Source organism: Antedon mediterranea, chromosome 3, assembly GCF_964355755.1.
Source record: "Antedon mediterranea chromosome 3, ecAntMedi1.1, whole genome shotgun sequence".
In the NCBI taxonomy this organism is placed as follows: Eukaryota; Metazoa; Echinodermata; class Crinoidea; order Comatulida; family Antedonidae; genus Antedon; species Antedon mediterranea.
This window is the reverse complement of record NC_092672.1, coordinates 15,560,064-15,578,823: the sequence shown is the minus strand read 5'-3', so window position 1 is coordinate 15,578,823 and position 18,760 is coordinate 15,560,064. Positions and strand designations below refer to the sequence as shown.

At 34.1% G+C, this 18,760-nt stretch overlaps 1 protein-coding gene across 1 annotated transcript; it reads right to left on the bottom strand.

The window, feature by feature from the left end:
- Positions 1-14,016: 14,016 nt before the first annotated feature.
- Positions 14,017-18,483, bottom strand: LOC140043659 (uncharacterized). Its single transcript, XM_072088171.1, has 4 exons — positions 18,184-18,483; positions 15,704-16,084; positions 15,110-15,221; positions 14,017-14,574 (listed from the first exon to the last, which is right to left on the bottom strand). Exons 2-4 carry the CDS (start codon positions 16,059-16,061, stop codon positions 14,355-14,357), a joined length of 690 nt encoding a protein of 229 aa, XP_071944272.1. The 5' UTR covers positions 16,062-16,084; positions 18,184-18,483; the 3' UTR covers positions 14,017-14,354.
- Between the last annotated feature and the right edge of the window lie 277 nt (positions 18,484-18,760).

The following is an 18,760-nucleotide window of genomic DNA, read 5'->3' as shown; positions in this document are numbered from 1 at the left end:
CAGCGCTATAAGACATGGCCTTTATTATTTATTAAGTACAGAATCACATGATCAACTGTATTAAAAGGATTCTACTATTTCAACAATAATGATAATTGATAAATGGGCTTCACTGGATTCACAAGGATAGTTATCTATCATTTATAAAGTGTGTGTTGTGTTCTTTATTTTTATAGAGTGGTAAACATGTAATAGACTCAGACTCAAAGTAAACTGACTAGATGGTCATTTCAAGCACATATATTAAAATATTAGGTTATATAAGGGTATTATTACGGTGGCTTGTAAGAGTCACACAAATTTCAAAAAATATCATGGAAATTTTTTCAAAAAAACAGCAATTAAAAAAAAATCCCGCAATTTTAAAATAAAACATCATGGCAAATTAAAAATGGCAATTTCCGCACTTGTTTAAATAGTGCAGGGTGGTCTTATATCCCATGTTTTCTCAATCGATGTGCATACAGATATATGAAGATGTTGATTTGCAGGATATAAAACATGCAGACTAGACAATATGAACCAAATACTCATATCGACACAATGTTATAGCATGGTTATATAGGAATAATTGGTTTAAAAAAATTTAGAGGATATCTTAAAGCCCTTTTGTGGGTACTGTATCTATATATAAATTATGTACCATGGTATTTTTCCATATTTCTATCTTAGGAAGATATTGTAAATGGTTTTATAACAAAATTTTTGATTTCATCAGTATATTTTCAATTCAATTTCAATTGTACGCTACAATTGTATGGCTAATAGCCATTTTAGTTTTTTGTTTATTTCGGATCGGACCGTGCGTGTGAAGGTTCGGTAGTTAGAAAATAAAAATTATACTGCAAATTAATAAATATCAAATTAAATATACGCCATAAGGCATCGGAATATATTGTGGGGAATATTATTATAAAATGACATAGGGAGATCTGATGATTTTATTTGATTATAAATGTTACCATATTATGAAAAAATTAAACAATTAAACATATCCCTTGAATAAGCACCTCCCTCAAATGAACTCCACCTCGCCACCTCAGCCCTATAAGGGCCCTACCAAACAATACACACAATAGGCCTACTTTAAAATGTTATTATTCATCTAAGACACTGTGAAACAGAGTAGGTTTAGTTTTACGAATGTCAAGAATTTTCAATAATGGTAACCGACAGAAAACGTACAAGGAGAACGTCTTTTTCACCAGAGACATTATCATTCCAAAAAACCATCGTCTACACTTCCTAGAGGGGGGGGGGGGGAGCAAGCGAAGCGAGCTCACCCTCTAGTATATACAATTAATCAATCAATTCGTATTTATAATGCGCCAGAACTGCTAGCACTCGCAAATTTGTTGGAATAAATATGATTTCAGATGCCTTTTAAACAAGTCTGTAGATATTGATTTCCTGATGTTAATCAGGAGACCAGAGACATTATCATTCCAAAAAAACATCGTCTACACTTCCTAGAGGGGGGAGCAAGCGAAGCGAGCTCACCCTCTAGTATATACAATTAATCAATCAATTCGTATTTATAATGCGCCAGAACCGCTAGCACTCGCAAATTTGTTGGAATAAATATGATTTCAGATGCCTTTTAAACAAGTCTGTAGATATTGATTTCCTGATGTTAATCGGAAGAGTGAAAAGTGAAAAGCTAAATCAAAAAGATAAAGTAAAACAGCCAGAAAAGTTAATAGAGCTTTCGGGCATTACTAGCCCTTCATCAGTGCAAGTGTAGGAATTTGGATAACGTCATAGCATAAGAACTATATATATATTCATGCTTTTTGAATGAATGAATTCAAGTGCGGTTCTGACGAGGTATAGCAAATTACCTTCGCTTTAAATTCAGATGTTATTTTTTTTTTATTATTTAATCCATACACATTCAGGAACTGATTAGCATAAAACATAATGTGGATAATCTCGTCAGAAATGTTCAAATAACTGTAGCCAGTAAGAAGTTGGATGACAATGGGAAGCGACACCATGACCTATACTATTTTGGACAGACCTATACACAAACTTGTGATGTTGGTTGCAGCAGAAGTTGTGAAGTGGAGTTGGTAGTGGTAATGATGCTTGGCTTCAAGGGTCCTGGGTTCAAGTCCTGTCATATGTCAGGATTTTTTCTAATGACAAATTACAACAAGGACTTTGTTTATGTAGAACATCTTGTGTATATGTTTGTCTTGTGAACAGAATTGCCACCTTTAAGAAGGATAGTGAATAAATTGGCAATTTGCCTATAATAGAAAAAAATAATAATGAAAAAAAAGATGTTCAATTTGCTATCAAGGAGCCACATATAGGCGCTACTGCAGTTTCGCACCACACCGTTATATCTTCGATTTCTTACCTAAACTTTCGTTTTTTACACTCACAACATAATATTATGTAACATGTTTATACGATTCGACCACTTACTAAGTAATTTTTTTTAAATAACAATACTTTTCAAAACATTTTAAACAATACTGAACTCGCTGTCAACACACTGCGAAATGTTCGCCATCTTATATTTATCACTTAATTGCCAGAATTTATGCTCATTTTACCCCAAAAATTGTAGAAACTATAGAGGGCAGTGTTATAAAATCCGATTACACATATAGGCCTATTTAGTTTTGAAAAGCAAGAAATGTTTTCAGCTGGCGAAATAATAAAGGTTAAATTAATATTTCATTATTAGTATTATTATTCATATTAATGGTTCCTATCAATGTTTTATGTACGGACTCATATCGTTGCCGTTTTGATATGTACAGCTGGTTCTTTATAAAAACCACTCTTTGCAGTTTAAAAATAAAAACAGATAATAAAACATACATTGATTTCTGGCAATTTTCTGATTCTGAAATGGCCACAGTTCGATCGAAGTATTCGCAAAAAAAGGAGCTGTTTTGAAAGGCATTTTTTGTTATGATAAAGGTAATTAACGGTGGCTAAATCATGGGAACATGTTACATAATGGCCCAAAATTGTATGATGTGGGTGTGAGAAAAAAATTAAGCGAGAAATCGAAGATACAACAGTGTGGTGCGAAACTGCAGTAGCGCCCCACATATAATGGAACACATACACAATATACAATTACATAATACACTATTAATTGACTAGTTTGCAAAAGAAATGAATATATTTAATTTAAGATTTACCTTTGCAGGGAGCCATGTTATTCACTTCCCTAATGTAGAGGGCGATATGCCCTGCTTAAAGGGGGATTCTGGGTTTAAAATTGCTTTTAAATATCGTTTATTTATTAAATAAAAAATATTATAAAAATATAGACATGTCAGAATGAAGAAATAATAACGAGAAATAACAAAATAAAATTTCATATACATTTTAGGGTAAATTCATGGAAAGTCTGTTTTTCAGCAGCTTAGGGAAGCTCATTAATATTCATGAGATATTCACAAAATCACGTCATCAGTGGATTCCAAACTCGCGACGTCATGTACGTTGTGTTTTTCAATCTCCCCTGTCAAACGACGACCACCCGATCATTGTGAAATACATTATTTGTAGGTTTTCTAAGCTAGGCCTAAAGTGTACTGTAATAATAACAGTAGTAGCATATATTTATTTGACATTTAATAAAATACAAAATTTAGTACAGATTACGGAGTCATAAATTATATACTATTTTTATACCTCGAATAGTACAGATCGTACTATCGGCTTCACGTACTAGGCTAGGCCTAGCCTAAATCATTTTTTTTCATGGGTGAGAGCCATTCTGACTAGAGATTAAAACGCTAAAACATTGGGGCCCATCATGGGCCTAGCTAGCCTACTACTAAACGATTGGCCCACTACTAAACGATTGGCCCATAAATAACAAAACTCAGTGGATTCCAAACCCATCCTATCAACCAAACTCCTAAACAATCTAAACCTAAAACATTCTACAAAATCGGCTGTAACTATCGCCGTCCGCCGTCCGCACGTATGATGTCCCGATCGTCTAAGTAGGCCTAAAATAGGCCTAGTTTACTCTCCAAAAAAGCGGATACTACTGCATCAAGCAAGTAGACCAGTAGTAGGAAGGAGACCTAGCCGATCCGGCCCAGTTAAAAATTGAGCTAGCTAGTGTAGTAGACCCTATGCGAATTGATACTACCAGGCCTTTTACTAGGCTACACTTCTTAAAATTAGCAATACTTATGTTTACAAATATTCCAACTCTCTCATTCGAGCTATATTATCTATACCATTCCGGTAGGTCGAGTCGACCTTCAATCAAATACTGTACATCGTTCATGTTGTAATTATAGACGGGGTATACTCGACCCGACCAGTTTGGTATTGTATACTGTATCTGCTTATTATCACGTGACGATGCCAGGCATGGGTAGATAGAGCACGTGTATCATCGTCTCGCTCTCCTCGCTCTCAGCAGGAATGTATACGTTACGCTTCATTGATTTTGAAGGCTTTCCCTAAGTCAGTGCGTAAATCGGCAAACGTAAAGTGCAAACAAATCTAATTTTTCACTGTTTTGATGAATTTTCATAGAACATTGACTTTATAAATGGGAAGACCGACTAAAATTACATCAGATAAGTATAATTTTACAAAAGTAATTGATATGGTTAATGATAACGAGTCGTCGGAAGATTGACCATTTCACGAATTTCCTATTCTGTAACACAGTGTCATATCGCCGTAGCTGCACTTGTAATCTGGCCTCATTTCACAGCCTTCGTTCTGCTTCACTGGGCGCTTATATAAATTGAAACTTTTACCGTTCAAGAGACAAACAAATATATTTTACATTTTTTACTATTCATTTTAAACCCGGAACCCCCCTTTAAGTTTCTGTGTTGTAATGCTAATCTTGAAATAAATACCTTATAGTTAGGTGTGTCAGTGCAAAAACAAGATCGTATTAAAACAAGACTCAACTTCAAATCGAAATGATTATAACATGTGATTAATAATAATATTTATTCGGCAAAAGTTCTTAAAAGTATGGAACGCCGTTTACGCAACATTTCGATGATATGAATTTTATGACGCGATATGTGAATGAAATGCATCGATATGAATTAAATGGTGCGATATATGAATGAAATGTTTTGAATTGAATGCTTTGAATTGAATATTTTGAATGAAATGTTTTGAATGAAATGTTTTGAATGAAATGTTTTGAATGAAATGTTTTAAATGAAATGTTTTGAATGAAATGTTTTGAATGAAATGTTTGAATTGAATTGAAAAGTCAAACTATTGGCGGCGTATGTCATTCCCGCTCGCGATTTTTTTTCAACCTCTTAATAGGCCTAAGCATGGGTACCCTCATCTCCTTTCTTCCACGCTGCCTTTACAGAGAATCCTAACAGACCTGGGTTCGGAAATATGTATTCCAATGTTTCAGGTCTGTTAGGGAGTCTCTGTAAAGGATTCATATTGATGACAGCGTTGAAAGGAGATGAGGGTACCCATGCTTAGGCCTATTAAGAGGTTGAAAAAAAATCGCGAGCGGGAATGACATACGCCGCCAATAGTTTGACTTTTCAATTCAATTCAAACATTTCATTCAAAACATTTCATTCAAAACATTTCATTCAAAACATTTCATTCAAAACATTTCATTCAAAACATTTTATTCAAAACATTCAATTCAAAACATTTCATTCAAAACATTTCATTCAAAACATTCAATTCAAAGCATTCAATTCAAAACATTTCATTCATATATCACGCCATTCAATTCATATCGATGCATTTCATTCACATATCGCGTCATAAAATTCATATCATCGAAATGTTGCGTAAACGGCGTTCCATATAAAAGTATGTTTTACATTTCATTTCGCCCGGAGCAAGTAATAGGCATGAGCCCAAACAGAAAACTGCTCTTACTCCATTGATTAAGGGTGCAAGTTGAAATTGAAATTCGAATAACAAATATAGAAGGCGTTTGTTAAAAATAGTTTTAATGAATTGCAAATATCTAAAGCGTTCCTCAACCTATGGGTAGTGACCCAATGTTAGGCTGGTTGCTGTCTGGGGGTGCGAAAATTGTAAATGTGCGAGACTAACACCCATGCAGGGTCGGATCCAGGATATTGAAATAGGGGTGGCATAGCTTAGTGAAATTTTGGCGTTCTAGCGCATTGTAAGTCGTTTAAAACGATTTACAAACATCTCATATTTGTCATTTACCAAACACTCTAAAGCTCGCAAATTACGACATGTGGAACATGCAGCTGATACTTTCCTAGGGTACCAAAGCAAGCTAACAACTTGCCTGTACTTTACATCTAAAGTTTTATAACGCGACGATGTTTTTCAGCTTTTATATAAGCATAAACTTGTCCTAGCCTAGGCCGGTATTATTTTCTTACACGCACGCCGGGTCGATCGCGGTGACTACTTCTTCGCATGCAGCTAGTAAAATGACGTCACGTTAAAGCAGGTCTTCACAGAGTCTCATGCATAATATTAATGAAGCAAACTTGCTGAGAGTGTTTTCCACCACCACGTAACACATGCGACGCGAGATTTATCGAAACTCCGAGCCATCAACTGACGATCATGTTTTTGACAATTAAAATCACGGCATATTCAACGGTGACTACTTCTTCGCATGCAGCTAAAGTAAAATGACGTCACGTTAAAGTGGGTCGTCACAGAGTCTCATGCATATTTAATGAAGCAAACTTGCTGAGAGTTTTTTCACACACGCGACGCGAGATTTATCGAAAAATAATAATTGTTTTCACTGCTGTGGATAATAAATAATATACTTTAATTTTAACATGACAGGAGAGCCTATATACTTCCAGTGCGAATAAAAAATAATAATAATGTACAATATTAGTCACGTATTTTCAAATGCTGCAAGACATGAGACCCGAAATAGGCTAGGCCTAGGCCTCCTACTGTAGTGGCAGCGCAGTGCATACCTGAGAGCTAGGGTGGGTGGGAAGTTAGCTAGAAGTGTACATCTGCACGATGCCACGCGGTAACGATGAAGGGGAGGATATGGATGGCCTGATAGTGGGCAGTGTATACTGTATTTTAATTTAGTTAGGCCCCCAGTTAGGCCGCTAGTGAGTGGAGGGCCGTAGCCAGGATCTGTCAAGGTGGGGTTCGGACACTAAATATTTGGGTCAACCCCCCCCCCCCTCCCCCAGCCTGATGCGAAGCGAATTTTGTTAAATGACACCCCTAGATGGCCGGAAAGACACCCCTAGATGGCCGGAAAGACACTAGTGCAGCATGCTATATAACCAATGAGCAAAAAGATCGTACTTTTTTCCTCCTCCTCAAACACGTCGATAATTTAAATGACGATAACTATTTGTTGCCGTATGTTAGATGCGCGTGCTCTGTGCGGAACCGCCGATTGTTTGATCATTTACTCCGTATTTTGTTTTGCGTTCAAGTTCAATGCGAACGTATATCTAGGAGCCGCCCCGAAAAAAGCACACTGGGTGAAGGCAAATGCTATTTGCTTATGGGGCGCCATAAGCAGCAAAAGTGTGTAGCTGAAAAATGTATGTGTACATTTAAAATGTGTGTGTGTGTAATTGCAAAATGTATTTGTAAACCTAAAAATGTGTGTGTATTTGTAAAATTCATGTTTGTAATTGTAAAACGTAGTTGTACATTTGTAAAATGTAGTTGTACACTTTTAAAATGTAGTTGTACACTTTTAAAATGTAGTTGTACACTTTTAAAATGTAGTTGTAACAAGGAATGTATACTTGTAACGCTTGGTTAGAGATCTCTAATCAAGCGTGAAGACCATACCATTTCTCGAGAGGGGTATACCATGGAAAATGGCTATCTAACCGGCGGCCGGCCGCCGATGGTATATTTATTTCTTTTTTATCGTTATAGCATTGGCGTTTTGGGAGTTTTGATTATATTGAAAAGCGACGGCGAAACACTGTTGTCGGTCGTCTACTAAATTATATAATAACTAGGCCTAGGCGCGGCCGGACTATACTAAATCACTAAGGGTGGTAGGTATGTATAACAATACAATATTTAGGCTAGGCCTAGACCTCGCGCCTATAAATAAAGACCCAATTCCGTTATTAAAAGAAAAGAATGAAACAGCTAGCCTACTAGTAACGGGAGTAACTACTACTACTAGGCCTAGCCTAGCTAGGCTATACTAGGCATAGAGGCCTAGCCTGTGTAGTATAGTAGAAGTAGGGCCCGGGCCTAGACCTAAACCTAGGCTAGGCTAGCTAGGCCTAAGCCTACTAGCCAGTAGGCCTAAAGCCCTGGGCCTAAATAGGGCTAGGCTTATATAGGCTAGCTCTCAATCAAGGAGCCTACTAAACTAACCAAAGACCTCTAACTAGGCTTATGCCCACTAACTACTAAGCTAGCTAGGCTAGGCCTACCTCTTGCCTACCTAGCAGGCCTATAGGCTAGGTCTTTACTAGCTAGGCATTGTTAGCTATAGTAGGCAGGCCTAGACTACTAGGCCCTAGTCCTTCTACTACTAGCCTTCTAGGCCTATAGGCCCTAGTAGGCTAGGCTAGTACTAGCCTATTATAATAAATATAGCCTCCCTGGAGACCATAGACTCGGGCCTAGTAGTAGTACTAGTAGGCCTACTAAAGGCCCTAGGCTAGCTAGCTAATAATAATTCTTATTTCAAATCAAATTTTAAGAATTAATTTGTACATATTTTTATTTCAGAACAGGCATTTACCATGGATTTGCTGCAAATTTCAGAGAATTACCAGGAACTTTATGCCAGGCGCAAAGAGGTCTTATATCTGACAATATTAATGTGCTTGAAAACTGGCATCTTAGGATTGAGAAGTTAAACATTTTATTTAATATTGTTTTAAGAAGGTTACAAGAGAGTGATGTTCCTCTAGATACCATTGAACAATTTGTTATACTTTCTACTGAATTAAATTCTATTTTTGCCTCATATGATGAAAGAATAAACGGAAATCATGATCATCATAGGTGGTTTGCATCGCATCAAACTGAACAAACATCTAATGGGCGACCAAGGATTATAGTTAATAAAGAGAATATTGAAGAACTATTTGAAATATTTCATAGTTGGAAAATTGTTGCACATCAATTAGCGATTTCTGTTGATACACTTCGAAGAAGAAGAAGATTATATGGTTTGCCCGTTTCCCAGCCTAACTCTACTAGAAACTACTATTCAAATATTTCAAGAGATCAGCTTTTAAATGAAGAATATTGATTTTATTGCCTGATGCTGGAGAAAAATTAATTATTGGTGGATTAAGAAGAAGGCGTATACAGTACATGTTCAGAGAAGTCTAATTCGGGATGCTATAATGGAGGTTGACCCAATCAATAGATCATTAAGGCGAACCAGATCTGTTATAAGAAGTTTACAATGTTGCAAGTCCAAATAGTTTATGGTAAGGATTACAGTATACGGTAGATGTTTTTACTAACAATAATAAATACAGTATATTTAGCAGATTTAAAAAAAAGTATGAACTTTTTTAAGATGTGAATAATAAGTTGCCCATAATACTTATTTGCATGAATTATTGTTGAGGTACTGTACATATAATTGATAAGAAAATATACACATGTAACATTAACAATGTACGTCAGTACAAAAAGTTTATTATGCATGATTCAAGAGAGTAGCCAATTTGTTTTGTTTTACAGGCACATCGATGGCCATCATAAGTTAATTTGCTGGAACTTTGTCATATTAGGAGGCATTGATGGATATTCACGCAAGATTGTTTATCTTAGATGTTGCACAAATAACAAAGCAGAGAGTGTTCTTCAGCTATTTCAAGAAGCTGTTGGACAGCATGGTTTACCATCACGAGTCAGATCTGATAAAGGAGGCGAGAATGTATTGGTGGCTCGCTTTATGTTAAGCAATAGAGGCTTAAATCGTGGCAGCCATATAACAGGTTCATCAGTTCACAATCAAAGAATTGAAAGGCTGTGGCTGGATGTCAAACAAACTGTTGTTAAACAATTTCAAGGTATATTTAACTACATGGAAAATTTGGGAATTCTTGATCCCTTAAACCAGATTCATATTTATTGCCTTCATTCGGTATTTTTAAGTCCCATTAATGATTCATTAAGAGAGATGGAAGGCAATTGGAATGACCATCCCATGAGTAGCGAACATAATCTTTCACCGAATCAACTTTGGCATATGGGATTAAATGCTTATGCATTTAACAATCCTGAAGAATATCAAGATCTAATTCACGATGGAATTGATGAAGATGGGCCACAAGCTGTTGATGACAACAATAATGAACAGATTGTTGTTCCATATATACAATTGCCATTAACCAACAACCAAGAACAATTTATTAAATCATATGCACTAGGTGCTAATAAAGCAGATGTTGACCAATGTATAGACATTTATGTCAATTTAGTTCATATAGTGGAAGGCATGATGTAAACCCCTAAACAACCATTTAGTAACTATCTCCGATCAGTGATAGTAAACAACCCTAGAAATGAACAAACATTGATTCTAATGAACTTTTCACCGGTTTCCGTAGGACCACTAGAGTCTGGTTTTCTTTTTTGAAAAAATATAATACTACTGTAGCACAAATACAACTTTGTGCAATGGGTAATTTAAATTTACTTTCTATGGACGAGAGAGTTAGTTTTTCTAATATTTATTATAATAATTGTCTCTGTGTATGGTAAGATATTCCAAAAGAACATTCTTTATTATTTTCAACATATTTGCGACAGCTCTCCAATGTTATATTAAGCAGCTTTTTTCTGTACACATGAAACATTTTAACTGTAAATAAATTTTTTGTTGTTGCTTTAATCTATTGTTTAGTTTTATTTTATATTATAATTTATATTGTTTGAGGTGTAGCATACGATTGGATAGTGCTTTGCACTCATAACAATCCTCAGGTGTTTATTTAAATAAATACAGTAACATGATTTTTAACAGTTTTTTGGTGTAAAAACTCAAATTTTTATGATAGCTATATTAATAACGTACAGTAAACACAGAGCCTTCAAACAAAAGGTAGAGCTAAGCTCATCTAAACTCAATTGTACTGTGGCTAGAAACTTATACATAAATAAATTTATATTAACAAAATTTGAATGACATGATTTTTTTTTTAGTAAAAATTATATTTGTTGTGAATGTTACAGATTTCCCAATGCAAAACAAATACAGAGCTGATCCAAGCTATTTAAAATCGATTGTATTTTGGCTAGATTTGCAACATGCAATTTTAACAGGCAGGGGTGGTCGTAGAGGACTATTTTAAGGGTGTTGGCCAAGAAGAGTCCAGCCGCAAAACCACATATTTGGCCCATAGAGGAGCGATGCAAATTTTTTTTAATTACACCACTAGATGGCCGGAAATTAATTAATTAAATTTAATTAGCAATTATAATGAGTACAAATTATTTATTATCAAATCATAATTTTAAAAAGCTAAACAAAAAATAAGAGGCTGCTGCTATAAATATTTTGAGCAAAACGTTTAATTGTATTATTTTGAAATAAATGCTAAATAAGTCAGTAAAACCACAATTAGCAAAATTTATTTTCATTTATCCACTATAAACTGTATAAACAGTGTTGCCTAAACAACACTCCAGAAAAAAATATTGAAATTTGCAGAAAGAAGGAATTGCCCAGGCAACACCCCTGCGTCTACCCCTATTACCCACAAATTGATTTTTATTGCTTCTAAACAAATTTTCAATATAGATGTAAAAAAAACTAGAAATTAATTTAACTTTGACGAAATATTGTTGATCTTTTTTATAATTTTATGGACATTAATATTTTTTAAACATGCACGTATGCGAACATACGATCGGAAAATGTTGATGTATGCCTTCTTATTATACGCTTATAGTGCTGAGTTGTGTATATTATATGCCATATACATTAAGTACAGTATATACTGTATATCTATATACCGTGTAGCATTGGTGAAATTACGGACAAACATCATGTTCTAATTTTTTGGCATTGATAACATTATCAAAATAAACTTGTGGATAACAATATCGAAAGATAATGAATTGAGCAATAAAATATAACAATTGGAAGAAAATTTGGCACGTAGAAGCGTGGTGCGCGCTCTTTAAAATTTGTATAACTTTGACGAAAGAGATGAAAAAACTACTTTTTAACTTCAACTGGCCATATGATAACGTTACAACATCTGATAGACCTAATTTTTAAATAAATTCATATCTACATTTTACAAGCTCTCATAATAAGTTATAAAAATCAAGGTCAACTTTATTTCAGAAGAGCTGCAAGGTATTCAAATATCCGTTGTAGGTGAAATTACGTAATCAGCGTTATTTAAATTTTTAGACATGATGAAATCATCTAAATGGAAATGTTGGCAACTCATGAGTAACATAATTGGTTGAGGTAGAATATATTAAAAATTAAAAGAAAATCAATCACAGATAAGCGAGATGCCCTCTGTTCAATATGATTGTCTAAGATGAAACGAAAAAAATCCAATTTTTTTATTTATGTGGCCAAATGATGACATATAATTTTGTACGTCTAATATGTACATGATGCATTCATAACTCCAACTTATTGGCTTCCACAATCAGTTTAAAAAAATTGGTAGTAAGCGTCCATTCTGAAGAGTTATATTTATATATTATAAGGCCTTATTTTTTACCGTTTTTGACACTTTTGTGCAATTAATGTGCGCATTTTGTCATTTTTTAACCTGCTCGTATAATTTGGTGAATGTAATTTTGAGCTTTTTAAATTTTTAACGCGCGATTTCACTATTAATTTTTATTTTATTTGCTATTCTTTTTACCCTTGACATGCAGTTTATGTATAGTGAATTTTATTGACATGTGATTACAAGTAATATAGAGATATGATCGATAATGTGATTTCACAAAATTGGGTATAAATTACGTCACAGATGAGTGAACTTTTTGAGATAATTGTTACACAAAATAGTGTACAGAAACAATAAAAAGGAAAAAAAATAACAATAAAGATTTCATACAATAATAATAGATAATCATTTTATTCTAAATGATCACCTAAAAATATAATTACACACGTACATGATTCGTATAGTATACTAATAATATTATTTGTCGCATCAACTTCCAAAATTGACCTTTGTGACATTGTTTTTGCAGCGGTATACTTTCAATAAGTTCAAACAAACAACAAAATAAGACAGACTCAAAAATACTTTTAATGCAGTGTTTAGTTGTTTCAAATACAATCACAAACTTTAAAAAGTATGCAAAACTCCATGAAGGTACCATACTATAAATACGTTATAAAATCAGAAGCGTGTTAAGTAAAATTTCTGTGGAATTATTTAACATACCCATAAGTGCAAAGAAATAGCTTATTATAGAGGCTGTTCTTTTATTCTAAACCAAATTTTTTTTTTAAATAGAAATGAATCCTTTGGTTTATAAGTAACCCAAACATTACCAAAGTATAGTTTATATGAATTTCAAGTATAAAAGTACAAGAAAAAAAAAATGTGGTACATGGTATTAAATGAATGAAAGTAACAAGCATTGAAGATATTTAACATGAAATTATCTTTATACATTTAAGATGTAGTAGAAAATCAATTTCTATACATACAAATCAAGTATTGAAGTCTGACATAAATGAGCAATTCATAATATGATTTTTAGGGAAAAAAACTCTCAATATTATATAATTATTTAAATGTGATTTAAGAATAAAACCCTCCATCATTAAAACATTCATGTAACTATGTTAAAACTGGTGTTCAAAATATAACTACCACTGTATGTGATAAAAATAACTTTATGATTGTGTTTCCCAACAATAATATTAAACAAAAATTGTAAAAAAAAAATGTAGCCACTAATTGCAAAATATTTTTTTTTAAATTGGAATTAAGACTTTGAATTAAGCTTGATTAAAACAATAAAAACATATTAACAATAACAAAACTGAATGTCATTATTGTATTAAACATGTTAGCACTTAATTACTAACATTTTAAAGCTATCATTGCTACAATAAAAACTAAACTGTCTAAAGTCTGAATGCTCAAGCATTCAAAGAAACATAACAATTGAATAAGATCAGCTATCAACAACATTTTTGGTTTGAGAAAAGAACTGTGTAAAGCTGGTACAAAATTTTAGCATACATGTTAATTCTTGGCATGACATCTCATTAATTGCTTCCCGTAACCACTCTTTCTCTTTATGAACATTCTCCAGAGTATCCCACTCTCCTATGTCTACCATCAACTCAGGTGTCATATCCACATGTTTCATTAGGAAAATAGAACACATTTCATTGCATCTTTCAATGAATGGCATAAGTTCTGTATACTGAAGGCCATCTCTTATGCTTCAGTATCACTTTCTTTTGCATCAGATGTAGGACTAAGAGGTAATAAATAGTCACTAATGTTACTGTTAGTTGTACTAACAATATCTCGGGAAGGCAACAAGTACACCCTCTTGTTTCCATATAAACGATGCAAAAGCTGTGCATTCCTTTCTTGATCATCAGTTAAACGTAGTTTAGTTAATCGTGAACCCATTCCAATCATAAACTCAAACCTAGAAGATATAATTTATAAAATGTAGATGACAAAATGTTATGTTATTTACTGAAGGGAGGTGAAAGCTGTACACAAGGCATTCTTTTTTTTCTGACTTAAAACGCTCAGCACCTAAATATCAAGCTACAGTTCATTTATTATTATAGTTATTTATTAAAAACATTCAGAATATGTACTGGTGTGTATATTGTAATGACCAATCAAAAATTATTCTGATCTTAACTGTACATCATATCATTGCACACAGGTTAACAAACTTCTTATGTTGGTACTATCACATTATATTGAAAGCTCAAAGTTAAGATTTTGCAAGGCATTTTGTTTAATCTTTTGAAGATGAAAAGGAAGCTGGAATATTGTTTCTATGAATCAGTCATGCTTGTAACCAATCAGAATCCCACTTTGCTGAGCAAAAACTTATTCAAAATATTTTTTTGCAAATCAAACATTGCTTGTAAACTAAATTTAACATTTTAGTTTTCACTACAGTTACAGTACTTTATTTTAAATTTAAATAAATCAAAAGAACTTACTTATTTGGATCACTTTCAATTTCCAATATATCTGAAAACATATTTTCCAATTTTTTGTAAACTTCTTTTGCTGTCATGCATTGTTCTAGTTCAACATGATGATAAACATGACCTGTAGTGTTAAAAGTAAATTTCATGATACATAATCAGTAAATATGATTTCTCATGTAGACAAAAACAAAAATAGGCCATGTTGAACCTTGAAAATGTTTATCAACTTTCAAAAGATTGAAAAAAAAAATCAATTTATTTTTTAGTCAAGACACTGTTCTATACTTTTTATATATTTATTCATGAATTGAGGAATTTTGTTTAAAAAAGTTCATTACTTAAATGTTTAGACTATAAATACATTTTTTTAAGTGAATGTGCCAAAAAAGTTTCTGAAACAAAAATTGGTAAGAAACAATATTTTTAGTCGCGTGTACGCGACTCTATAGTTCACTATGTCGGTCGGTCGGTCTGTCTGTTGGTCCGGTATCACTATGCGTTTTAGCACGCGACTTATGGCTGTTGGCCTTGTTTTTATTAGTATTGAATAAAAAAACTGAAATACATAGTAGATTAGGATAATAATCATAATAAATAACTAACCTTTTTCATCTAGTTTTCCATAGTAATTTGCCCTGGGTATTTGATCGCTTTGTGATGTATCCAATAAAATGACTTCTTTTAAGTAGAAGTAATTTTGGTTTTGCCTAGAATTAGAGCATGAACGAGACCTTGAATTATCTTGTGTTCTTCTTCTGGTGGTATTTCTTGATCTTGTTGATGGTGTGGTAAATAAACTATTCATTTCACTATTTAGATCTTGGTGTGGTCTTCTTGTAGTATTTCTATGTGCTTGAGGTTGAGCATTTGGAGTTACATTCTGAATGATTGTTAAAAAATTGTCATTTGATAGTAGGGATTTGGTTAAATTATCTATATCAGTTGTTGAAAGCGATGCCATGGTTTTATTTTTACAGTAGTTATCTGAAACAAAACAAATTATTATTAATAATTAAATTCATCAATACAGATACAGTACTGAATTAACTATCCTACTACACAGTACTAGTGGTGAAGCTCATATTTTGTTACCTCCGCCAAGGAGGTTATGTTTTCACCCCTGTATGTTTGGGTGCGTGGGTGCGCGTGTGTGGGTGTGTGTGTGTGTGTGTCTGTGAACAGCCTGAAGGCCACAGTTTTTATCCGATTCCCACCAAATTTGGACACAATGATCTATGCCCCAAAAGCTCGGACGAAAAAAAAATATATAAAAATAAAAAAAACTCTCAGCGGGATTTGAACCAGGGACCTTAACTGTGAGAGGCTGGATACATAACCATTACACCAAACTCTCATCCACAACTTTGTAGTGTGCAGTTAGCCTATTTACACTTTAGAACTAATAAAAAAAAAGTAAAAAAAAAAACATTTTCGGAGGGAATTTTATGTAGGGGAATTTTACAGTAGGCGGAGGTTTGTACTCTCGGAGTACCCTCTAGTTTAGATATATTTTAAAGGATTATTCTACATTACAAGAAGAAGAATAGAATATCGCATTTTGTTATTTCAGTAGTAAAATATTGATTGTTTTACCCAGGTCTAGTAGGGCTAGCTTACAACTAGCTGGGCTACTACTACTAGGCTAGGCCATACCCTGCAGGTTTGGCTAGCCTAACACCAGCCCTACTGCTGTTATCAACTCCAAATGTGTTATTACTAACTATATCATGAATAGCAAATCTTGGATTTAGGCTTTAAGTAGGCCTCATTCATAAGTAGGCTCACGTCTGACCCTTATAAAATGTATAAACAAATAAATCCTTTTTTAAATTGATGACAGGTACAGTAAACACTGACACTTAAAGGAAAGGAACACCCTAATATCTTACCTAACTATTATAAAAGTAAACCTACCAACTTAATATTCAGCACAATTTATGTTTAAATCGGATTTGTAGTTTTCTAGTAAACAGGATTTTAAAGCTGTTTTCAAGACATTTGAAAATCGCCATCTTGTGCTCATGGCAGCCTGTTTGTGACGTCAGATACGGCCGACGAAAATTTTAAGATTCGCGGTTGCATTCAGCGCTTCTATTGGCTAAGCGAATCCGCTAATATGATTGGCTAATAACGCGACATGCGGTCATGCAGGACGGCGATGACACGGTATGAGCATGCGCTGGCTTGGTAAACAAACCTTCGATCGATCTTTTCTTCTGCAAGCCAATTCGTAAATCTTTCAGCTATTGTTAATCTATTGTTACTTTTATTGCCTAGCTGTTTCAAACGGGATTTGGTAGGGGAATTAACTGGCAAACCTTCCAAACGGAGGCTGTTGGTTGACGATGCAGTGTCTACTTTATTTTCGTTCAACACGAGTTCTAGGCCTAGTAGTAAGGCATACGATACACTGGCCGAAAGTACACCATTCTTCGACGGCTTGTTATGCTCGAGAATGTTGTTCTTCTCTTCTTTTTTCCTCATCAGCACGACGCAAAACTAACTCTCTTTCTGTATATTCTGGTTCCAAATTTTCTGAATTATAAAAACTCCAAGCCATATTCCGAAAATATTAGGTATGTTAGGCTATTTAATTGATTTTATTTATGTCTATCCCGCACTTCCATATTGAAATACTGTACTATGACGATGGGCGCTTGGATTTGCTTGAATGCGTCCACCTAATCTGACGTCACATAATTGCTCTTAACCTGTCAAAATGGCGCTGTTCAATTTCAGATATGTTGTCGTTTAAAAGTCTATTTTTTAACTAAATTGCTTACTATTGTACCTTGAACCATTGTAATCATGTTTTTATTACATTTATCTATAAGCACAGTGGCACATTTAGCCCAGGGTGTTCCTTTCCTTTAAGCTGCGTGATGTAGGCCTAGGCATTTATTAGCTAGTTTATGCGGTTTGCCTAGTTAGGCCTAGGCGGCGCCTATATAATAGGCCTATGCCTCTTGGCCTACTAGTAGACTAGCTAGGCTAGCTAGTCCCTGTACTGTTGTAGCTGTACTAGGCTAGGCCTAGTAGTAGGCCCTATACTGGTTTACAGCTCTAAGGAATGGGCTACTTACATACTGTACTGTATACTGTACTCAACAATAGGATGACACTGACAGTTGACTATAGTATAGATAGCCCTAATCAACGATTAAAAGAAGTATGGGTATGCATTCCAGATTCCATCCAAACATGTGGTGCATGCTCGTCTCACTTGCTGAATACCATGAGGGTGCGTAGAGGTTATTCGCAGGCGGTGGCAGGCCGCCGGTCATCTAGCCATTCTAGACGATAAACCCCTTTCGAGAAATGGTATGGTCTTCACGCTTGATTAGAGATCTCTAACCAAGCGTTACAAGTGTACATTCCTTGTTACAACTACATTTTAAAAGTGTACAACTACATTTTAAAAGTTTACAACTACATTTTAAAAGTTTACAACTACATTTTACAAATGTACAACTACGTTTTACAATTACAAACATGAATTTTACAAATACACACACATTTTTAGGTTTACAAATACATTTTGCAATTACACACACACACATTTTAAATGTACACATACATTTTTCAGCTACACACTTTTGCTGCTTATGGCGCCCCATATTTGCTAGCTCTATCTATAATATTTATTTACAGCAATTTGTT